This window comes from Myotis lucifugus, unplaced genomic scaffold (genome assembly GCF_000147115.1).
Source record: "Myotis lucifugus unplaced genomic scaffold, Myoluc2.0 scaffold_54, whole genome shotgun sequence".
NCBI classification, from domain to species: Eukaryota; Metazoa; Chordata; class Mammalia; order Chiroptera; family Vespertilionidae; genus Myotis; species Myotis lucifugus.
The window spans coordinates 1,331,672-1,355,340 of record NW_005871102.1 but is presented as its reverse complement, the minus strand read 5'-3'; the positions used below and the strand labels follow the sequence as shown (position 1 = coordinate 1,355,340).

General features: G+C 39.3%; 2 protein-coding genes across 2 annotated transcripts in view; both read right to left on the bottom strand.

Moving 5' to 3' along the window:
* RABGAP1L (RAB GTPase activating protein 1 like) overlaps positions 1 to 23,669 on the bottom strand; it is a 417,083-nt gene that overhangs the window by 381,385 nt on the left and 12,029 nt on the right. The gene's annotated exons all lie outside the window — the stretch shown is intronic.
* FAM71C (family with sequence similarity 71 member C) lies at positions 13,785 to 14,462 on the bottom strand. Its single transcript, XM_023753927.1, has one exon. The coding sequence runs from the start codon at positions 14,460 to 14,462 to the stop codon at positions 13,785 to 13,787; it is 678 nt and encodes a 225-aa protein (XP_023609695.1).

Here is a 23,669-nt window from a genome sequence, read left to right as displayed (position 1 = left end):
ACACACGCACACACACACACACACACACACACACAACTGACAACAGTTATGTAGCAGGCACAGTACTACATACTTTTCTTCTGTTTCTAATGTAATCCCTCCAAGAACTACTAAACAAACTCTAGAATTTTAAAAGTTCAGCTGCTATTATATCTCAACCAAAACAGATTTTTAGTTTGCCATTTCGATGACATTTTAGGATGATGAGTTTAAGAGAAAAAGTAACCTATATCCAGAAGACAAAGTTAGAGTCCTCAATACCTTAAAAATAGAAATTCACTATGCTGCCACAATTTTACCAACTGTATAATTTTCCTTCACCCTTACGTTCAAACATATCCTAATTTGCATGCTTAACTCTACTTTTCCTTTAGTAAACATATAGTCAGAAGCTGGTAGTTACTAGAATTTACCACTTTACTGTTTGTTAATTGTTCTGTCAGGAGTTTTATAGTATTTGTTAATTAATTTAATTGTTAGTTGGAATTAAAAAGGAAGTAACTCACCCAAGAACCACACAACCAGTAACTGATGGAAATGAGATGCAAATCCAGGTCTACTCCAAGTACCATTCTTAAATTATGCCACACCTTAAAATCTAGGGACTTTATTATGAGAAATGTATCTAGATTGAGGAGAGGTAGGGCAGAAGCTCTTATATTGAACAATAGGAATAACCTTGCAAATCAGAAACTAGTACTACTCCATCTTTGAATTTCTTGAGAAACACTTAGTCAACTGGTTAACAACAACGAAAGTACAAGAACATCGAACACTAGATGAAAAATAAAAATTTCTAGCCCTATCCGGTTTGGCTCAGTGGATAGAGGGTCGGCCTGCGGACCAAAGGGTCCCGACGGTTCCATTCGGTCAAGGGCATGTACCTTCGTTGCAGGCTCCTCCTCGGCCCGGGTACTGGTTGGGGCGCATGCAGGAGGCAACCAATCTATATGTTTCTCTCACAGCAATGTTTCTCTCTGTCTTTCCCTCTCTCTTCCACTCGCTAAAAAAAAAAAAAAAAAAATCAATGGAAAAATATCTTCAGGTGAGGCTTAACAAAAAACAAACAAAAAACTAAAAATTTCTATAGATGACTAAGTCATGTCTTTCTAACTTTGAGAAAATGAAGCAACTATACTTGCCATAATTTCTGAAGATGAGCCCAATAATATAAGAAAAATAATTAAATACTTGCCCAAAAGGTGCCAATAAATATTTTTTAATGTGCATGCCATGGATTTAGTAAATCAAACGTTTACTGGAAGTCTACTATATACTTAACACTAAAAACTGGAATTTAGAGATGAATAAAACCAGTGGGCTCATTAAGTTCTAATTCCTTTAATAGTGCAAAGGGTCCCTGCAGCTTCTCAAATTGCCACATACACCTTGTAGATTATTTGATCTCTAAAATTGAAGGAAAACAAAACTTCCAGCACTTTCAAACAACCCTCCTCCACTCTCTAAAATTATTGTTTAGACTCTTAGAGCAAATCATTTATCCTAGCCAGTTACTAAACTTTAATACAAAATGAAAATGAAGATATTTCAAAACTTAAGATAAGAATTAAAGAGCCCCGGTCAGGTAGCTCAGTTGGTTAGAGCATTGTCCCAACACACCAAGTAGGACCACTCATTATTTTGAGAAATTTATTTTTTAATTTATCCTGTTATAAGTATCCAAATCTTAATGAAGTACCTTAAGATCTCCCTTAATGTATCTGAATAAATCAATGTACAACACAAGGCCAGTGAAAAAATTCTTACTAAACAATTACGTGCAAGGCAACCATATAAAGTTTAAGGCAGTTTAATGCTTTTCATGTGTTTTGCTACACACTGATATAAGTAACACCTTTTTTCTTTTCAAAATATCATCACATTGATTCAAACAAATTAAAGCTCTGATTTCAAATGACACTTAAGACACTTAGTGTCCACTAACTATATGCTCCCTTCCCTCAAAATATGGAGAATATGATTGAGGTTTCATTCTGACAAGAAAATGAAAACTTACACATGGTGGTGTGTGTAATATTCATATGGTCAAGTCTGCAATATGAGGGCACATCAGCATAAAGCAAGTGTAACCTTCTGCTTTCATGAAATGAGTAAATCAAAGAAGCAATATTAATTTGAAGCCATACATGTTTTCAATTAACAGTACAATTTAGGAATATAAGAAGTATATTTACTATGCTTTTAATGTAGCAGTTGTAATTTTTGAAGATTTAAACATTCAAGGCCTAGTATAAGAATAAATTACTACAGGCCCAGCCACGGTGGCTCAGTAGTTGAGTACCTATCTATGAACCAGGAAGTCACAGTTTGATTCCCAGTCGGGGCACATGCCCAGGTTTCTGGCTCAATCCCCTGTTGGGGGCGTGCAGGAGGCAGCCGATTAATGATTCTCTTTCATCATTGATGTTTCTATATCTCTCTCTCCTTCTCCCTTCCTCTCTGAAATCAATAAAAATGTGTTTTTTAAAAAAGAATAAGTTACTACAATTCACAAATAGCAGTAACAAAACAGTATTGGGCATTTTTGTGTGTGTGTTCACAACAATCACTTATCATACTTGTATTCCCACCTAACAAAAGAAGGAATGCATTCAAAATATTAAATAATTTGTTCTAGTTAATACAGCAAATTAAATATGGGGTCCAGATTTGAAGCAACCAAATCAATCTCACCTTGTAGGGGTCTGTCTGCTAAGACTGCCCATTGGTCAAGTGCCCATCTCAAGCCCAGTGGTGGGAGTGGGGAGAAACCAGGTTAAGTGCTTTAAAACATGCCTGCCTAGCTCCTGCCCAAAGTTTCCATCTGAAGGGACTGTGGCTTTGGCAGGTGTCATGACTCATTGCACTGAAAAGAAACCCCTATTCTTCTGTTCTACTCCATGTGGGGGCTTTCACTTCTTGCCGAGTAGAGTGCAATACTAAAATCCTCATCACATTTTCAATCCACCTGTACTGGTAATAAAGCTCAATACTTTATTTCATCCTACATGTAGCTCCTGCTTCTGTTCTCAATTAGTTAAAAATCCAGAGAGTTCCAGAAGTGACTTAATTACACCCCCCTGAACCTCCAACTGACATGTGCAGTAAAGTTAGAGAAATAGATAGGATTGAGATGAAGCTGTCATTAATGAAACACTAACATCAAGAAAACCACAAGGGCAGTTTCCGGGGTTGGTGGGTTTCTTTGTCCTGTGGAGTTGGGCGGGTGCAGCCGTGGCTAATTTGTAGGGGGTTCCGGTCCCACCTCGCCTGCAGGGGCGAGAGCCAGTACCAGAGCGGCCTTGGGCGTGGGAAGTTTGTCTTAAACGGCTTCGAAGATGCAGTAGCCTGACTTCTGGCCTGACTTCTAGTGCAGGCTTATATCTCCCAGGAGGCCCCAAGGCCAGTGCTCCCCGTGGACAACTTCAGACCACATCAAAACATCACCCAACAACCTCCACAGCAACACGCAAGGGGCAGACGCAGTGGGTACCACAGCCTGCTGTAGTAAATCCTGCTCTGTGGAGAGGGCCCCAGCACAGCTGATCATCCACAGTGGTGGTTCCTTGCAGGCAATCCTTAAAGCAGCAGTTCTCAACCTGTGGTCGAGACCCCTTTGGGGGTCGAATGACCCTTTCACAGGGGTCGCCTAAGACCATCAGAAAACACATATATAATTATATATTGTTTTTGTGATTAATCACTATGCTTTAATTATGTTCAATTTGTAACAATGAAAATACATCCTGCATATCAGATATTTACATTACGATTCATAACAGTAGCAAAATTACAGTTATGAAGTAGCAACGAAAATAATTTTATGGTTGGGGGTCACCACAACATGAGGAACTGTATTAAAGGGTCGCGGCATTAGGAAGGTTGAGAACCACTGCCTTAAAGCTTATTGGCTTGAAGAGTAAATCCCAGCCATTGTTGTGCTAACAGCAATCAAGGTTCAACTACAACAAGAGGGTTTACAGCTCATAGAAGGAGTGGTTGCATAACTGCAGTGCCCAGCTTGGGTGATCAGGGAGGCTGACCCTATAGGACACCTACTACAATAGGCCACTCTACCAAGACCAGGAAAGTTAGCAGCTCTACCTAGTACATAGAAACAAACACAGGGAAGCAACCAAAACATGGAGACAAAGAAACATGTCACAAGTGAAAGAACAGAAGAAATCTCCAGAGATCTCTAAATGAAATGGAAGTAAGCAAACCACTAGATAGAGTTCAAAACGAAGTTTATAAGGATGCTCAAGGAACTTAATAAGAGCTTCAAGGAACTTAGTGAGAACGAGAACATTCTCTCACATCAATGTTCCTCTCTGTGTGTCTCTCCCCCTCCCAACTACTCTCTCTAAAAATCAATGGAAAAATATACTCAGGTGAGGATTAACAAAAAAGAAAAGAAAGGTGAGTGCTAAACCTGGTATATAGGTAGTGTCAGCTCTCTTTATTCACCTCAGTTTTCCACAATTAATAGATCAGCAGAGAATGTTTTGTTTTTTTCTTTTCTGGTTGTAATTAAAATATGTCTACATTTACATAATCAGAATGCAATGAAATGCAACATTCACATGAATTCTTAAGATAAAACAGAGAATTTAAGAAATTTTCAAGCTGCTCTCAGGTATATCCTGAACTTCCAATGGGTATTCTCACTCTCCTCTGCCTTTGAGGTTCTTTGCAGGTAGTTTACACAAATTTGCAGGTACTTTACACAAATTTGGGAGGGCAAAATGCCAACAATGGACTTGTCTGGATTAACAAATCTGGAAACCTTCTCCGATCCTTCCAAAAAGAGTCAATCACCCCTCTACAGTGTTTCTACAATGTTTTACATTAATTTATATTCTTACTCTAACATTTAAATAAAACAAAAATATTTTAATTACAAGTAAAACCTAAAAGAAATAAAAATTTTAATTACCCTTCAACATACTTTAGCTCTATAATTCTCAAAGCAAGCTGCAATTATCTCCATCTCAACTGGGATATTCACTTACTGAACAGTCCTTAACCAGTGCACTCTGAAGTTAGATCTAAAAGATTATAAGGCATCTCCAGATCTCCGCACATTCCTCAGATCCTGTCATCAGAAATAGGAGAATGGTAGGGTAGAGAGCACTGAAAGACACCTCCTAGATTCCTTCTATCCTTTGGGTCACATGTCAAGGGAAAGGGTTGCCAGCACAACTCTACCCCAACCCTGAGTGACAGCTAAGTTCACCTTCCACACCACTTTTAGATTGAACATCTTAAATAAGGTGGACATTCTTGGCACCCAAGTGCCAAAATCAGTAGATACATGGATAAAAAAGTTGTGGGGCATTTATACAATGGAATACTATGCAGCTGTAAAAAAGAGAGATCTCTTACCCTTTGGGACAGCATGGTTGGACCTGGAAAAAATTATGCTAAGTGAAATAAGCCAATCTGAGAAAGACAAATATAACATGATCTCACTTATTTGTGAAATCCAATGAGTAGAATGAATTGATCAACAAAATAAGACCTGAAGCATGGAGGCATGGAACAGACTGACATATCTTGATGTGGAGTTTGGGGATGAGAAGAGATAAACCAACGAACTTATATACTTACAGGCATAGCCCATGGACATGGGCAATAGGATAGTAAAGACATGGGGGGGGGAGATGAGGGGCTGGGAGGATGGGGGAAAGAGGGGGGAAAGGGGTGATATCTATAATACTATCAACAAAAAGTATATTTTTAAAAAATTTAATTACCCCTGGTTGCTACAAATTGAAGGAGTAAATAAAGAGAAGCAGGTATTAGTCTGAGAATCGGACCTACTAGGAGGTTCTAAGGAGAGTACAGGGGTTAACACTGCAGAATCTCAGGAAACCTCTACTACAAGACTCTAGGCAAAAACACTGCCAAAGGCTTCCAATTAAAAAAAAGTTAATATGGAACATCGCAGACCAATCTGCTCAGCCTCAACCTACTCTAACTGTTAACAGTAGTTACATCTGGAAAGAAAAGAGGAAGTGGGGGGGAGGTGTTACATGTAAAGGAACTTTCATTTTTACTACATATATGTAGATATATTTGTGTATTTGCTGAATCTTTTACCAAGAGACTATGCTCGTATGGTAAATGATTTTTTTAGTTCAACAAAGACTAAAAAATATAAATACCCATAAAAATAATTTACAATTTTGTGTGGATAAGTTTAGCAAACGTTTTCTACAGGGAATACAGTAAAGAGCAGTGATGAGTATATGAAATAATGGAGTAATAAATACTATGCACTAACATTTATTAAGTACTTACTACAAGTCAAGTCCTACTCTAAGTCCTTTATATGTATCAACTCATTTGACCATCACACATTATTAACCCCCTTTTACCAAGAAGAAACCTGAGGCACAAAGAGCTTATGTAACTTTCACAAAGTCACATAGCTATTACATAATGGAGACAGGATTCTTACAGTGAATCTGATTATAAGGAAATCATTTTTAATCACTGTCTCTCACATTACCTATAAGAGGAAGAAAGAGCATGAAAATCATAGCATAATGAGAAAATGAACAACCTGACTTAAAAATGGGCGAAAGACCTGAACAGTTTGCTCACCAAAGAAGACATACAGATAGCAAATAAGTATATGAAAAGATGCTCCACTTCGTATGTCATCAGAGAAACGCAAATTAAAACAACTATGACATAACACTATACAACTACTAAAATGGTCAAAATTCAGAACACTTACAATGCCAAGTTCTGACAAGAATGTGGAGCAGCAAGAATGTAGGTTCATCAAATTGTAACAAATGTACCACTCTGATGCCCCATGTTGACAGTGGGGGAGGCTGTGTGTGTATGGTGGCAGGGGTAGATGGGAACTTGCTGTACTTTCTGCTCAATTTTGTTGTAACATAAAACTGCTCTGAAAAAAATTTATTCAAAAATTTAAAATAAATAAAAATAATAGCATCATGGGGTTTTATAAAAGCAAGAAGATAAAAGGAGGTTGTTCATATAATTTAAAAGCCTATTGCCACTTTCTTCCTGAGGTTTGCTAACATTTCAAATGAGTGGATTACCATGGCCATTTCTGGTCAAGCATCTTTATGAATTTGAATTCCTGAGAACACCAGGTTGGGAGTGGAGGTGTTTGCTGCTCCAGGATCAACAGATTCAAATTCATCAACTGAGCACTACTAATCTGATAAACTGTTTTCCACACATCTTTGGTATTCTTGCTGCCTCTACCAAACTAATTACTATGATAGATTTTTCCTTCACCTGCTTCCACTGTAGCAGGTTTCTATGTAATCCTTCTTTATAAGAATTTCCATTTCAAAGAGATTTTATTCTCTTCCTTTTAACACCTTTCCCTTTGGCACTGCCCAGGCAATAACAATGAAGAAATACCAAACCAAAAGAAAAAAAAGAGGACAAAGGATGTATACCACCAATCATTTCAGCCAAGTTCCAACAAGCTCTGACAAGCATAGGTTCACTCACATCCCAATGGCCTGAACTTAATTATGTGGCCACTCCAGCTTTCAAGAAAGGCTGGTGAATATAGTCTTTATTATGGACTAGAGGCCCAGTGCATGAAATTCGTTCACAGGTAGGGTCCCCAGGCCTGGCCAGCGTCAGGGCCCATCTACCCCCGGCTGCCAGCTGGGGCCTTCCTTCATTCCGCGCTGCCCCCAGTGGTCAGCGCACATCATAGTGAGCAGTCGAACTCCCAGTCAGTGGAACTCCCGAGGGGACAATTTGCATATTAGCCTTTTATTATATAGGATGACCATGAGGCCAGCTGAAAATGCTATTAATTCAGAAGAAAGGAAAGACAGCTATTGAGGGACAATTACCAAGCCCTGCCACACTCATCCTTATATCCTCACCATAATGAATGACACATACAACAGTGGCACTCAATCTATTTTACTTCTTAAATCAACTCAATTGAAAAAAAAAAAAGCAAACATTAACTAAGAGTCTCCTATATCAAGTTCAAAATCCTCTGTTTTGTGTTAAGATTCTTTTTTAAACTAGTACCATCCTCCTTATATAATTTTATTTGTTAATATTTAAGGGGCACTTAGAATGCTCCATAAAAGCACAGGTCTTGTAACCCAACTGCCTTAGTTTAAATTCCAATTCTACAACTTACTAATTGTGTAATCTCAGGTGGGTAACATGATTTCTCTGTGCCTTAGATTTCAGACATGTAAAATAATGATAATGATAATAATACCAACCTTCTAGAGTTATTTGCAGATTAAATGCATGAATACACATAGTACACTTAGATCAGTAACTGACATATGGAAAGCACTTAATAAATGGCTAGCTACATTCTTCCCCAGCATTACTGGCCAACTAATTGTTCCAGTGTCTTATATTATCCTTGAGACTTTATCAGATCCCAGTTTAAGGTAGTCATTTTTACTTTTGTTCTACCTCTTGAATTCTTAGTAACTGTCCAATCTTTTGATCTTGATAAGTGCAATTTTCCATAACTTGTACTATATGGCTTCAACTGTAAAGCCTTTCTATTTTCTCCTATTTATCTAATGCCTACTAGTCTCACCTCAAATCCCAAAAAATATTCATATTCATTTTTTATCTTATTAATTCCAGTTAAACAGTATGCACTTGGAGGAGACCTTCAAATGCCTACACTCTCAGCTTCTATCCAGGCCCCAGATGAGTGGTGATTAAAGGTAAAGGTTAATGGCCAGCTGCTCTTCATGCACTTCAACTCAAACAACATACTACAGCAGAGTGAATGCAATAACAGAAATGAGTCTGTCTCCTAATAAGGTAGACATTAAGGGGATTTGCCAAATGTATAATGATGCTGTCGTCTCACTAAATTGTTTTGTTTCAGAGATAGTTACTTTTCTTTAAAATGTTATTTAAGTTAACATGCAATGCCTTTATTACTGTTATTTTTAACTAATAAGCATTTTAAATTTTAATTTCTAATAGAGTAAATAGCCCCATATACATATCCAACATCCTACCTTTAGGGTCATGTTGTTCCCTTTACCTAAGTACCCTTCCTTTTGGCTCACACAGCTGTCACGAAAAAAAACCAAGATGACGGCACAGGTAAATACCGGAAATTGCTTCCTCCGAAAACAACTTCAAAAATACAACAAAAAGACAAAACGGACATCATCCAGAACTACAGGAAGGCTGGCTGAGTGGAAATTCTACAACTAGAAGGAAAGAGAAAAGCACACTGAGACTCAGGAGCTGCGGAAGTAAAGTGCAGAGGTACGGAGGCTCGAGCATGCGCAGAAAGGGTCTGGTACCTGAGGAGGCGGCTGTCTTTTTGAATCGGGAGGGAGTCACAAGCTCCCGACTGCTCTGAACTCCAGTTCCGGGTGAGTCTCTGGGGACCCAGGACTCATACGGGGAGAAACTGGACTGTCTGGCAGCAGGCAGAACTCGGAACTTGAGGGCGGCTTTCCCTCAGAGGTGCTTGCAGCAATTACGCGGGGCCCCTTAGGGCAGGGCTGAGGATCAGCCATAGCTGCTTGCTCCACCCTGTTGATTCCGAGACCCCGCCCCACCCAGGCTGCGGCAGAAGCTTTTGCATATGAATGCCCTGGCCCTTTGCAATCTGAAAATTACCAACAAATTGCAGCTGGGCCAGACAGACCCAGAACTTCCAAGAGAAGGCCCAAGACCCCACAGCAGCTTGCATTGCTTCACAGCTGGGCCTCATCTGGGCACCTCCAAACCCCAAAAAAGGAAGGGGAATCTGCAGATCTCTTCGTAGCTCCTGCTGGGTAGCCTCAGGCAAAGGCTAAATTAGCACCTCCTTAGATCCAAGAGCCAGTGTACCCAGTGGTCAGAGTGGGACCATCCAGATTACAACTCCTCAGATCCATAAGGAACACACTCAGGGGGCAGACTCAGTGAGCACCAAAGCCCTACTGAAGCAAGTCTTGCCCCAGAAGAGTGTCTTCAGCACCCACTGCAGACACAGCTGATTCTCACTGCCAATTGGCCTGGAGGTCAATTCCTCCCGTGATACCTACAACAATCAAGACTTAACTACAACAAGACTGTGCACAAAGCCCACAAGGGGGTGCACCAAGAGTGTCCACCTCAGGTAATTGGGGAGGCTGAGCCTCTGGGCCCTATAGGACACCTAGCACACAAAGCCACTCTACCAACACAGGGAAGCATAAAAAATGCGGAGACAAAGAAACAGGTCACAAATGACAGAAATGGAGGAAAGCAAACTACTGGATATAGAGTTCAAAACCACGGTTATAAGGTTTTTCAAGAATTTTATGGAAACCGCCAATAAATTTAGTGAGACCCTGGAGGATATGAAAAAAGACCAACTAGAAATTAAGCATACACTGACTGAAATAAAGAATAATATACAGAGATCCAACAGCAGACAAGAGGATCCCAAGAATCAAGTCAAAGACTTGAAATACGAAGAAGCAAAAAACACCAAACCGGAAAAACAAAATGAAAAAAGAATCCAAAAATATGAAGATAGTGTAAGGAGCCTCTGGGACAACTTCAAGAGTACCAACATCAGAATTATAGGAGTGCCAGAAGAAGAGAGAGGGCAAGATATTGAAAACCTCTTTGAAGAAATAATGACAGAAAACTTCCCCTACCTGGTGAAAGAAATAGACTTCCAAGTCCAGGAAGCGCAGAGAACCCCAAACAAAAGGAATCCAAAGAGGACCACACCAAGACACATCATAATTAAAATGCCAAGAGCAAAAGACAAAGAGAGAATCTTAAAAGCAGCAAGAGAAAAAAAGTCAGTTACCTACAAGGGAGTACCCATACGACTGTCAGCTGATTTCTCAACAGAAACTATGCAGGCCAGAAGAGAGTGGCAAGAAATATTCAAAGTGATGAATAGCAAGAACCTACAACCAACATTACTTTATCCAGCAAAGCTATCATTCAGAATTGAAGGTCAGGTAAAGAGCTTCACAGATAAGAAAAAACTAAAGGAATTCATCACCACTAAACCAGCATTATATGAAATTCTGAAAGGTATTCTTTAAGAAGAGGAAGAAGAAAAAGGAAAAGATAAAAATTATGAACAGCAAATACATATCTACCAACAAGTGAATCTAAAAATCAAGTGAATAAAAAATCTGATGAACAGAGGAAACTGGTGAAGATAATAGAACCAGGGGCATGGAAAGGGAGTGGACTGACAATTCTTGAGGGGAAAGGGGTGTGGGGGTGCAGGAAGAGACTGGACAAAAATCGTACACCTATAGATGAGGACAGTGGGAGGGGTAAGGGCAGAGTGTGGGGTGGAAACTGGGTGGAGGAGAGCTATGGGGGGAAATAAAGAGGAACACCTGTAATAATTTGAACAATAAAGATTTAATTAAAAAAAAAAAAGTAGCTGTCACATCTCTCTCTCCCAATTTTTTTTGAGGGGAGGCAACCAAATTTTTGGTGGCCTTAAAAAGAAAAAAAAAAAAAGTAGTTGTCACTTGCCCTAACCAGTTTGGCTCAGTGGATAGAGTGTCGGCCTGCGAACAGAAGGGTCCCAGGTTCGATTCCAGTCAAGGGCAACCTAACTCTATCCCTCTCCCTTTCTCTTTGTAAAAAAATCGATAAAATATATTTTTAAAAAATAAATAAATAAAAGTAGCTGTCACTCAAACATGCACTCACAATTGAGCTGCTTTTAAATTGTTTCTTTTGAAGAAAAAAATAATAAAGCACCCTTCCTCTCTCAGCTGGACACATCTAGATGCTATAATCCTTCAAAACTCAGCTCAACAGCTACCTCTTTCATCATCTCCTACTACAAATGATTTCTTCCTACTTGAATTGCCAATGCACTTTATCTGAACTTCTCTCAATTAACATCTCTAAATGATTCATCTTCCTTGAGTGCAGACTATTCATCTCCAGCTCAGCTTCTGGTTGTTCAGATTAAGAGAGTGCTTGCAAAGAGAAAAAGTATGCACAAGGAATATACATATGCAGAGGGAATATAGAGGGAAATAAGCACAGGGAAAATACAGGGTGTGGATAAAGGCAGAGGGCCCAGGGAGCGAGTGCGTGCGCGCAGGATATGTTCAGAGGAATGCACTGAAATCCAAAGAGCTTTTATAGAGAAGAGAAAGGGAAGGTCTGAGAGAAAAGATTACACAATTCTGAGAAAGCCAAGATCCAAAATAATATTTAAAGGCATTCCCTGAAATTTTTACTTCTAACAAATGATTGGGAAGTTCCCCTTTAATGTCCTTGAAATACCACAGCAATCATAGCAGCCAACATAGCAGAAATCACAGCACTGTGATCACTATGTGGTGAACACAGTGCTAAGGACTTGGCCTGCTTTTTATCAGCTAATCTTCACAGAAAATCCGTGTCCTCAAATATTTACTTATTTCCTAGAAGAAAGGGGACATTGACCCTGCTTTGAGTCTTATTTTTTAACGTTTTTTTATTATTGACACTCTTATAGATGTCCCCATTCCCCTCCTTCCCGCTTTGAGTCTTAAAGCTGACTTGCATAACCTCTTTAGCAAGACCATATTTGCAAAAGTACAGAGTAATCCAGAAAAAATGAATTTTTTAAAAATCTATTATTCTATCTTTCAGCATAAAATACTGTAGCTCTGGCCACCATGCATATAAAATATTACATAAGTGGAAAGGAGGGTCCTCCTCCGACTGATAGGATTTGAGGAAAGCTTAAGTCTTTTGGTTCCATGGGATTGTTGGAGAAGGGAGATTCAGGTAGATCTAGGAGGACAAACATGGGAGTTTTGTTTTCAAACCTGCCCAGAAGGATAAACATAGGGGCAGGAGTAGAAATAATTAGCTATTTGGGAAACCTGAGAGCTTTGAGGGCTATTGGCACACTCTCAGACTTTAACTTTCCTCAAAGGTACAGGGTACCGTGAAGCAACATCAGTAAAGGCAACTAGATGGTGGAGCCAGAAACCAGTGTGGTTTCCTATGTGCTGGGAGTTGTGAGAAAGGGACCCCGAATTGTCCCTGTGACCAGAAGAAGTGTTGAGAATACCTGTGGACCAGCTGAAGTTGGACAATTTCAGTGCCAGGGAGATTACTAGTGTGATTCACCAGTGAGCATCCTCACACTTTTACTTTATATCAGTGATGGCGAACCTATGACACACGCGAACTCATTTTTTTGGTTGATTTTTCTTTGTTAAATGGCATTTAAATATATAAAATAAATATCAAAAATATAAGTCTTTGTTTTACTATGGTTGCAAATATCAAAAAATTTCTATATGTGACACGGCACCAGAGTTAAGTTAGGGTTTTTCAAAATGCTGACACACCGAGCTCAAAAGGTTCACCATCACTGCTTTATATACTTGTTTTATAATTTCTGCCAAACAGATTCCTAAAGGGGAACCACTAGTCAAAAGCTATGTCCATCCTACATTCTGAGAGCTACTAACAAACTGTGCACCTGTGTGCAATGCATGCTGCAATGCCACTGATTTATGCAAATATCAGTTCATGGCTCAAATAAAGAAAGGGCTTTCTCATAGTTAAAAATGTCCCACAGCAGATCAGACTGCCTGAGTCCACAGCAGTATGTAAGTGTTTCAGAACAGACTGGACAGTCAGAATGCTGTCGACGGCATTACAACGTCAGGTACAGGGTCAGGTACAGGATATTCAGATGCACTCGGGACCTCCCAAATGTAGCAAGGCCTCCACATAGTGGTTCTACTGGCCTGAGTCCTTCCACATGCAGTTTCCCCAGGCAGCCTAAGAGAGCAGCCTGGGAGCCTTCAGTTGCTCTCTCGAAGCACTCGGGCCCCTCGCTGAGAGTCTCTGCAAAAACTTACTCCTGGGCTCTTCCTGTCCTCTGCCTCCAACACAGGTATGTCCATCGAGTCCCAAGCGGGTACAACTCGGGTACCGCTATAAGCATCCTCTGGTGGTCTCAGGAACAACACCAGGTTTTCCCAGTATGCAAACACATCTTCTTTTGCATCTGAAGGGGAGCATAATTGTAGGTAAAAAGAGCGGCCAGTGGCAAGCTTCAAGTGGAGCTGTTTTTTCTCATGACTGTAAACAGACAACTTTACAAACTTCAAAGGAAGAAGCCTGGTCAGTTCCAAGGTCTTCGCTGACTTGAGTCCCCTTCCTTGGGTGTGTTGATCATGTCTGGCATAGACTGCACAGCTGACAGCTGGTCGTGCCAGCAGCATGACGTCAGGTATTGTAAGGCTGGGGCTGGTATATGCAATGCCCACAGTAACCACTTGCATACTGTTGTGCACATCAATCACTTCTCCTCTTTTGCTGATCTGGATGAAGTCACTCTCAAACATAGGAATGCGCTTGAACATGGTAAATGCGCCCTTGCACAGCTGCCGCTGCAGCTTCCCCGTGGAGCCGTGGAACATGTGCAGCACATGGCTGCTCTGGGCACTGCCCTGCCAGAGCGTTGTGTTGCTACCCATGTCGGTCCTTCATTGAGACTGCTGCATGTCCTCTCCCCAACCTCCTCCTGGGTCTGAACCACAGCCCCCCCAACCCCAGCCCTCCACCCCACGGGCCACCTTTAAGCTTTTGCTATTGATTATGACCTGTAGTCAGCTGTCACACACAGCACTGTGTCCTCATCCCCACAGCTGCCCCTGCAGGAAGGGACAGCGTCCTCCTGCAAACAGCCACCCCACAAGGGCACGGAAAGTACCAAATTCTTATGTGTTTTGCTAGCGTAACACAAGTATGCTTCTTCAAGGACACTTGTTTTCATGCAGCTACCAGAGGCAATGATATGTGATTAGCAGTCCCTGTCTTGCTTTAATCTATAAAGGTGATACTAAGAGGTGACAAATACTTAAGGCTTTATAAGAACTGAATGTATTTTTGAGCTTATGCTTAATGTTTTCTTTTATAGTTATCAGTGAATTTCTATGAAACATTAACTTCAGTCACCAAGTTTGAATTTAAGAATGTACATAAAGGTTTAACAGGGAAAATGTTCCTAAGAATCTCCTATCCTTCTCAAATCTGCATTTGGTTGTAACTGTCTATAAACTGCTTTCTCAAAAATTCAATTATTGAGCTGCTTCATTTTTTTCTGGAAAGACTGAGTTTGCTATTTGTTGCCTACAAGGGAACAAATAACTAAACTGCATAAAGAGTTTATTAAGTTAAACTGGCATTCATATGATATGTTAAGGTAAATTTTGCTTTTATTTTTCAATAAAAGGTTTTTATCTCAATATTTCATATATCAGGTATATAAAAGCCTTGTTCTAGGGTTTCAGCTTGCCTCTCCTAATTTAACATTGCTGACCCAGTCTTCAAAAAGACATGCTAGGATATAAAGCCTTCATGTTTTTATAGTTTCTATTACCACTAGATTTGAACTTGAGAGGATGGAAACCTAGAACTCGTGAAGCCTGCCATGTGAAATCTGAGAAGGTAACAAAACGGAATAGAAACTTGTTTCTGAATGCAGCCATACTGAATCAGACCCAAAACTTGGGCTTTTCTATAATAGGAGACACTAATTCTCTTTTTTCCTTTTTGAGTTGGGTTTCCCACTTACAACAGAAAGTGTTCTAAATAACTCATCACAGCTGCAAAGCAAATGCTGTAGGGCTGATGAGAGTATGTGACCAAGGACCTTAACCTGGCTGACCAGTCAAGAAAGAGAAGTTATGTACAAGTAGTAATGTCTAAGCCAAGATGTAAAAGGTGTGCAAGAAGAAGCCAGATCAAAAGGAAGGAGCAGGTGCAGAGAATGTTTTCCAATAGAGTGAAGAACTGCTATGAGGGTTTTTTCAACATTTATAGAACTGATGGAAGGATGAGATGTAAGGAGGAGAGAAGAAATGTGAAAAGGTTGGAAAGGATGATGGAGACTTCAAAGGCCATGTATTGGCATAAGTTATGTGGCCACTTGTAAAGTTTTTAATTAAAATTTTAACAAATGCACATGGCCAAAATTCAGTCAGTGCAATAGATGCTATTAATTAATAAACTCTTCAAAATTCTCCCACCTCAAAAAAGCATTGAGTATTTCTAAGAGTTGACAATCGATAACAAACTACATCTCAAAGAACAAGAAATGAGAATATAAATATACAATGACTTTTAAAAACTAAGAAGGGGTAGACAAATGTAACTGTAGATTTAAGGAGGACCTAGGAAGACACTGGATCCCCCGATCTAAATTATTCCTTCAAAGTGTCTCTCTTGGAGTTATTAGTTATTAAGAAGAAAAACAAATTATAGCTACCTAAGCAAAAAAAAATGATTTTTTTAAAAAGTATCTCCAGAACAGCAAGGAACTAAACTTTTAAAGGCCACATAGCCAAGAATAAACCTAAGAGTATGTCTCAACCTGCCCAGTGTCTATGCCCAGATGTCATAGCTTGCACAACCAACGGTCTAGACACTGGATGGATGCCACACTTAGAACCACTGTTTCTGATGCTTCTAAAACTAAACAAGAATGGCTACTGCTACCACCCATCACCAGAGTGGATTGTGTGCAGTACCATCTTCTTCAATATGACTAGCTTCTGGTCCAAAATTGGAGGTAGGCATATTATACTGATGGAACCTATCCATGTCTGAGATAAAAAGGGGGCTGGTAATAAAGCATCTAACATTTTTAGCTTTTCCAGTGAAAGGAAGGCACTGACTCACAAATTGAAGGGTTTGCCAAATGCAGGAAAAGGTTCAAATGCTGAAAGCAAATAAATGACAAATGTTTACAACTCATAACAACCCTACTGATGGCATTTAGGCAACCACACTACCCTAAATAACAATTATCAAAATCATATGGTACTGCCCAATTGGCATGGCTCAGTGATTGAGCATCGACCTATGAACCAGGAGGTCACGGTTCAATTCCCAGTCAGGGCACATGCTTGGGCTGTGGGCTTGATCCCCAGTGAGGGGCATGCAGGAGGCAGCCAATCAATGATTCTCTCTCATCATTAATGTTCTATCTCTCCCTTCCTCTCACTTCCTCTCTGAAATCAATAAAGAATATATTTTTTAAAAAACACTATATTGTACTTAGAGTCAAAGCACTGTATCACAGATGACATGTTGCTTATAAGGGAAAAAATAAACTTTATAATAGAATGATTAGATTTGTCACCGCTTTACTCACTGATCAATCTCAGCACCACTAAGAGTAGGACAATCAGATCTGTGACTCCAGATATAATGCATTATGATATACACAGCATCAACCATAAATGCTGGTGCCCAAAAATGTTTTTAATTTAAACAAATCTTTAGATCTATCTTTCAGCTTACAGAAAATAGAAAACAATGAAAAAATCAGATAAATTCAAAATGCAGATTATACAGAACAATTGATTAGGTATCATGAAAAGAAAAAGGATAATGTGGGGAGATGTACTGTAGATTAAAATGGACATAAGAAATGTACAACAAAGTCCATATATCAACATATGTGTAACTCTATTGAAAAAAATCTGCATTATTAACCGATACACCTAGTAAACAGGCAGCATCCAATATTAACGTTTTCATGAAGCAATAAGATTTCCAAACTACTCTTGCCAAATACTGGAGAATATTTCCTTTGAGCCTCACCCAAATATTAGTCCTAAAATAAAATTAGACTATAAGAGTAATTAAAAACAATAGTTAGAATTATTTGAGAAGCAGTAGTCCAACATTTCTCAACAACATTCAATTATAACCCAATTAGAATTGTCAGACAAACACAGGATACCCAGTTTAACTTTGAATTTCAGACAATTTTTAGTGTATGTATGTTCCAAATATTATGTGTGCTTTTATTAGCTAAATTTGGCAACCACAGTTTTACTAAAAACACAGTAATAAAATCTGATTTATGCATTTTTTCATTATAAAAGTTACTTAAATTTAGAAAAAGAAAAAAAATCCATAACCCTATCATACCAATACAATCAGCATTTTAGTGCATTCCTCATCTTTTTCTTTAAATGGTTATATATACCCTTCCTTAATAGGCATATTTATGCTATAGGCATTTATCCTATTTATGGTAATATAGTCTTTGTGATTATTTTCATGTTACATAATGGTTCTCAGAATAGATATATCATAACTTAAAGTCTCCTAGTAATGGAAATTTAAGTCACTTCTGATATGCTGCTACTATAAATAATATGCTCTGAGTATTCTGCACAGACTTGTTTTTTATCTTTTCCCTTTTTTGCATAGTTATTTAGGATAGTCTCAGAAGTGAAATTACTAAATCAAAGGTTTATTACAAGGTTACGAACAGTCTAACAATTCAAAATATATATGCCAAATTATAATTCACTAGCAATATTTACAAATGCTTGCATTACTAAAATCTAACCAGCATTACATATTACTATTTTCAAAAAATTTAAAATAGGTATAAAATAGTATTTCATTTTGCTTTAATAACATTTATTTGAATACTGATAAGATCTAACATTCATCTATGAGTTGTATTTCCTCTGCTATCAACTGTCTGCTTATTTCCTTTACCCATTTCAAAAATGTTTTTGTTCATTACAATAATGAAGCTTCCCAAGTGAAGAATGAAAGGACCAACTGTCTAAAATTCTAGCCACATGGGCCAAACAAAAAACTATAGTTTATGTCTACAATCCCCACTGCCTTCCAAAATTACTACAAGCATCACTTTTTATATAAACTCTCATTTTATTTATATGAATACTACTTCAAGTTTTATTTCATATAAATCATTACACTCATAATTTAAAATAATTTAAAAGTTGATGTAACTCAAATTTCCTGATATTTATTTTTTTTAATATATTTTATTGATTTTTTTTTACAGAGAGGAAGGGAGAGGGATAGAGTCAGAAACATCGATGAGAGAGAAACATCCATCAGCTGCCTCCTGCACGCCCCCTACTGGGGATGTGCCCGCAACCAAGGTACATGCCCTTGACTGCAATCGAACCTAGAACCCTTCAGTCCGCAGGCCGACGCTCTATCCATTGAGCCAAACCGGTCAGGGCAAATTTCCTGATATTTAGAGTAAATGCAAAAAAAGGTCAATTCAACCTAGTACTGGAATATGCCAAAGAAATTTATCTTAATTAACAGAAATCCAGTTGCAGATCTCTTTAATAATCCAGATACAACAAGAAATCTGATTCTGCAATCAGAGTTGACTCTCCAATGCTTTCAGTAATTGTGCAAATATAAATATGCACTACTGGTTTCTAGAGAAGACAGAGTAAGAAACGAATTTAGTTGAACACAAATTCATCACCTCCATTTGAATAGAACTCAAAATTCGCATCAAGCTAAGAGGCCTTTAAATGGCAGGGATTTTAGAGGTAACTTAATTCAATCTCTTTCCTCTTCCATCCTCCACCCATTTTGCAGAAGAAGAAACCAAGGGATGATAAAGTGAAATAATTTTCAAGAAAGGCTTAAAGCTAGTTAGGGGCAACAATTTCTGCTTCATTATGTAATCAAAACATTATGAGTGCTTTATTTGAAGCTCTAGAGGTAACAGAAATGAAACAGAGAGTTAAGTCCTTGCTCTCAAAGAGCTTACATGCTACTGGAGGATGGGAAGAAAAAAGGAAGGGAGGGAGTAAGCAATGCAGCAGAGTAAGCCTAGATGATCAAGGGACCACTTCAGAATGGGTGGCTTGGGAAATATTCAGAGAATATGAGAAGAGCTGAGATCTGAATAACAAGAAGTCAGCAATCTAGTACTGGAATATGCCAAAGAAATTTATCTTAATTAACAGAAATCCAGGAGAGATTACGGAGCGAGCATTCTAATTAGAGATTCTCTTATATCCAAGTACGTATTAGTCAAGCCACAGCTTTTATACTTATTTAAAAGATATTACAAACAAATTTAATAATAAATATGGCACTACATTTTGTAAGCAGTATACAAATTAAGACAAAATAGTGTCATAGGAAAATATCTAAATCATGATGTTTTATTTTTTTTTTTAAATATATTTTATTGATTTTTTACAGAGAGGAAGGGAGAGAGATAGAGAGTTAGAAACATCGATGAGAGAGAAACATCCATCAGCTGCCTCCTGCACATCTCCCACTGGGGATGTGCCCGCAACCCAGGTACATGCCCTTGACCGGAATCGAACCTGAGACCTTTCGGTCCGCAGGCCGACGCTCTATCCACTGAGCCAAACCGGTTTCGGCTAATGTTTTAATTTAATGTACTTTGGAATGATGCATAGAATAATTAACCAACTTTCTGTTGTTGTTACTCATCACCAGAGAATATTTTCCCATTGATTTTTAGAGAAAGTTGAAGGGAGGGGGAGAGACAGAGAGAGAGAAACTTTGATGTCAGAAAGACACATTCATTAGTTGCCTGCCGCACACACCCCAAACAGGGCCGGATTGAGCCTGCAACCGAGGTAGGTGCCCTTAATGGGAATTGAACCCAGGAACCTTCAGTCCATGGGTTGACACTATCCATTGAGCCAAACCGGCTAGGGCAACCAACTGTTCAATGATCACATTGGAAGGTATCAAAGTAAAGGCATTTTAATATTTATAGATAATTTTTTAAACCCTCAGAAGTTATCCGTGAAGGAATTAGGACAAGATAATTATAATATTTTCAAATAAGATGAAAGATTAACATTAGTCAAAAACTTCAGTTTCCAACTTTTCTATTAATTTTTCACAGCAGCATACACAACAACCTAAGATTTTTTTTTCCAGCAAAACTATTTATCTTTAAACAAATTATACTAGGGACATTGGGCTTAGAGACTAAGTTTGTTTTAGTCAATAATTCTGCTCTTTTTAAAAATCAGTTATTATTAATACATGTATATATTACTTGCCCCACTACAGTCAAGTTTCTGAAAGACATGGTCCTTATATTTCTTTACATTCCTCCGCAGCATCTAACACAGTGCCTTACTAACAGTAGACATGTAATGAAATAGCAGATCTCACCAGCAAGAGCAGCAGTATAGATCTCAACAGTTTGTGGCATTAAAGGGGAAGAAAAGTACTTCATTCCTTGAAATGTCTTAACACACTATCACAAAACAATTTGACAGTCCATAAGCTTTGAATAAATTGGACTCAGCACAATGGGAAAAAAAATCTCTAGTCAAGTACTATGTAGCTTAGTATTATAAGCCTTTTAATAATAATTTTTAAAAATCCATCTGGTTTATCAGGTTTTACGCCAGAATGTAGTTATGACACATCTGATCCAATCTGGTTCCACCTGTAAGCCTTCACATAAAGACACAGGCCCTCCCCATCCATTTGAGGTCAAGAGCATGATTCTCTGCCATCATTCCCCAGGTCATCCAGTTCTCCCCGACCCTATTTCTTGGTTTGCTGCTGTCAATTAAAGTTACTAATAAACAAGAAATACTGAGGATTCTGGCTTCATAATAGGGCTGAGAATACCAACCATGTGTGGAGCACTTTCTATGCACCACGCACTCATTTTTTTTTTTAATATCCTGTATTTTTATTGGTTTCAGAGAGGAAGGGAGAGGGAGAGAGAATAGAAACATCAATGATGAGAGAGAATCATTGATCAGCTGTCTCTTGCATGCCCCCTACTGGGGACCGAGCCCGAATCAAACTGTGACCTCCTGGTTCATAGGTTGACATTTAACCACTGAACCACATCAGCCGCACTTGTTTTATTTCTTAAATTTCATAGTCATGAGGTATTATTACTTTCATTTTACAGACATATTTAAACCAGAAGTAAGATTACTTACCTAAAGTAACACAGCCAGTAAGTCTGTCAGATTTAGGGTTCTTCCACTCCACAAAATAGATCAATAACAATCCCATCACAAAAAGGCCAACATGATGGCAGTAAGAGACATAGCCACCAAAACAAGTGAACAAGGTTGGAAATCAGCAAGTCCAAGAAAAGAAACTACAATCTTTTCCACCTACTTGAAACCACTGCCATCGTAACAATTACAAGCTTGACACAGGCTGGAAAAGGTTTTTCAGGCTGGTAATCTAATTTGCAGAACAAATAATTTGCTGCCATCTAGCTCAAAGCCTATATTTTTATATATTAGTTATTATACATTTTAATATATTTAATGTAATAAGGCCATTGATAGATCTAATTCAGTTCTAACATAGTTTACAAATTCACTTTAAAAATATGACTGAGGAGAGATTTGAAGATGGCGGAGTAGGTAAACGCCTATACTCATGACCTCCCACAACCACATCAAAATTACAACTAAAATACAGAACAACCATCATCCATAACTACTGGAAAGCTGGATGAATGGAAGTCCTACAACTAGAGAAGTAAAGAAGAAAGCACACTGAGACTGATACGAGGTGCGGAGACATGGAACGTGTGCCATTTTTTTAACCGGGAGGGAGATCATCCCTGTGGAGACCGCCCGAGGAGCAAGGGGTCCCAACCCCACACCAGAACACCAGCCCAGGGTTCCAGAGCTGGGAAAAGAAGTCCCTATGGACAGTAAGAACTATGGGTTGTAAAAACCAGTAGGGATTGGGGCTTAGTGATACAGAGGCTGCTGGAGACCCAGCTGTTCCTCTTAAAAGGCCAGCACCACGAATTGAACTTAAAAGATCCTGCTTCCTCTGAGCTCCAGCACCAGGGCAAGACTCTGGGGAACACAGACACATACAAGGAGGAACTGGATTGTCTGGCATCAGGGCAGGAACTCAGGAGCGGCTTTTTCCCAGATGGAGGTGCTCGCAGGAATCATTGTTCCTATGCTGGGACCTCCCTGGTCACAGGGCTAACTGGCAGCCATGTCTGTTTGTCCCGTCCAGGTGATTCCCTAAGACCCTGCCTCATCCAATTTACAACCCCAACCAAGATGTGTTCAGTGGCTTTTGCATATGAATGTCCTTCCCTTGCTCAGGGTAAAATCTCTCAAACAAGCTGCAGCTGGGTCAGGGAGCCCCAAACCTATCAATAAAAGGTCCAAGACCCAGCACCAGCACCAGCTTGCCTTGCTTCACAGCTGGGCCTCACCTGAGCATTTGCAAACCCAATACCAATAGGAGGAAGCTACAGATCTCTCTGTAGCTCCTGCTGGGTCACCCCAGGCAGTGGCTAACTTTGCACCTCCCTGGAGACCCAAGAGCCAGTATACCCAGTGGTCAGTATCAGACCATACCAGATTACAACTCTACACATCCATCAGAGACCCACTCAAGGGACAGACTCAGTGAGCACCAAAGCCCCACTGAAGCAAGTCCTGCTTCATAGGGGTGTCTCCTGCATCACAGCTACTGTAGTCGCAGCTGGTCCTTACAGCTAATTGGCCTGGAGGTCAGTTCCTCCCAGTGACACCAACAGCAATCAAGTCTCAACTACAATAAGACTGTGCTCTGCCGAAACCGGTTTGGCTCAGTGGATAGAGCGTCGGCCTGCGGACTGAAAGGTCCCAGGTTCGATTCCGGTCAAGGGCATGTACCTGGGTTGCGAGCACATCCCCAGTGGGAGGTGTGCAGGAGGCAGCTGATCGATGTTTCTCTCTCATCGATGTTTCTAACTCTCTATCTCTCTCCCTTCCTCTCTGTAAAAAATCAATAAAATATATTTAAAAAAAAAAAAAAGACTGTGCTCTCAGCCCACAAAGGGGTGCACCTAGAGCTCCCAGATCAAGTGACTGGGGAGGCTGAGCCACTGGGCC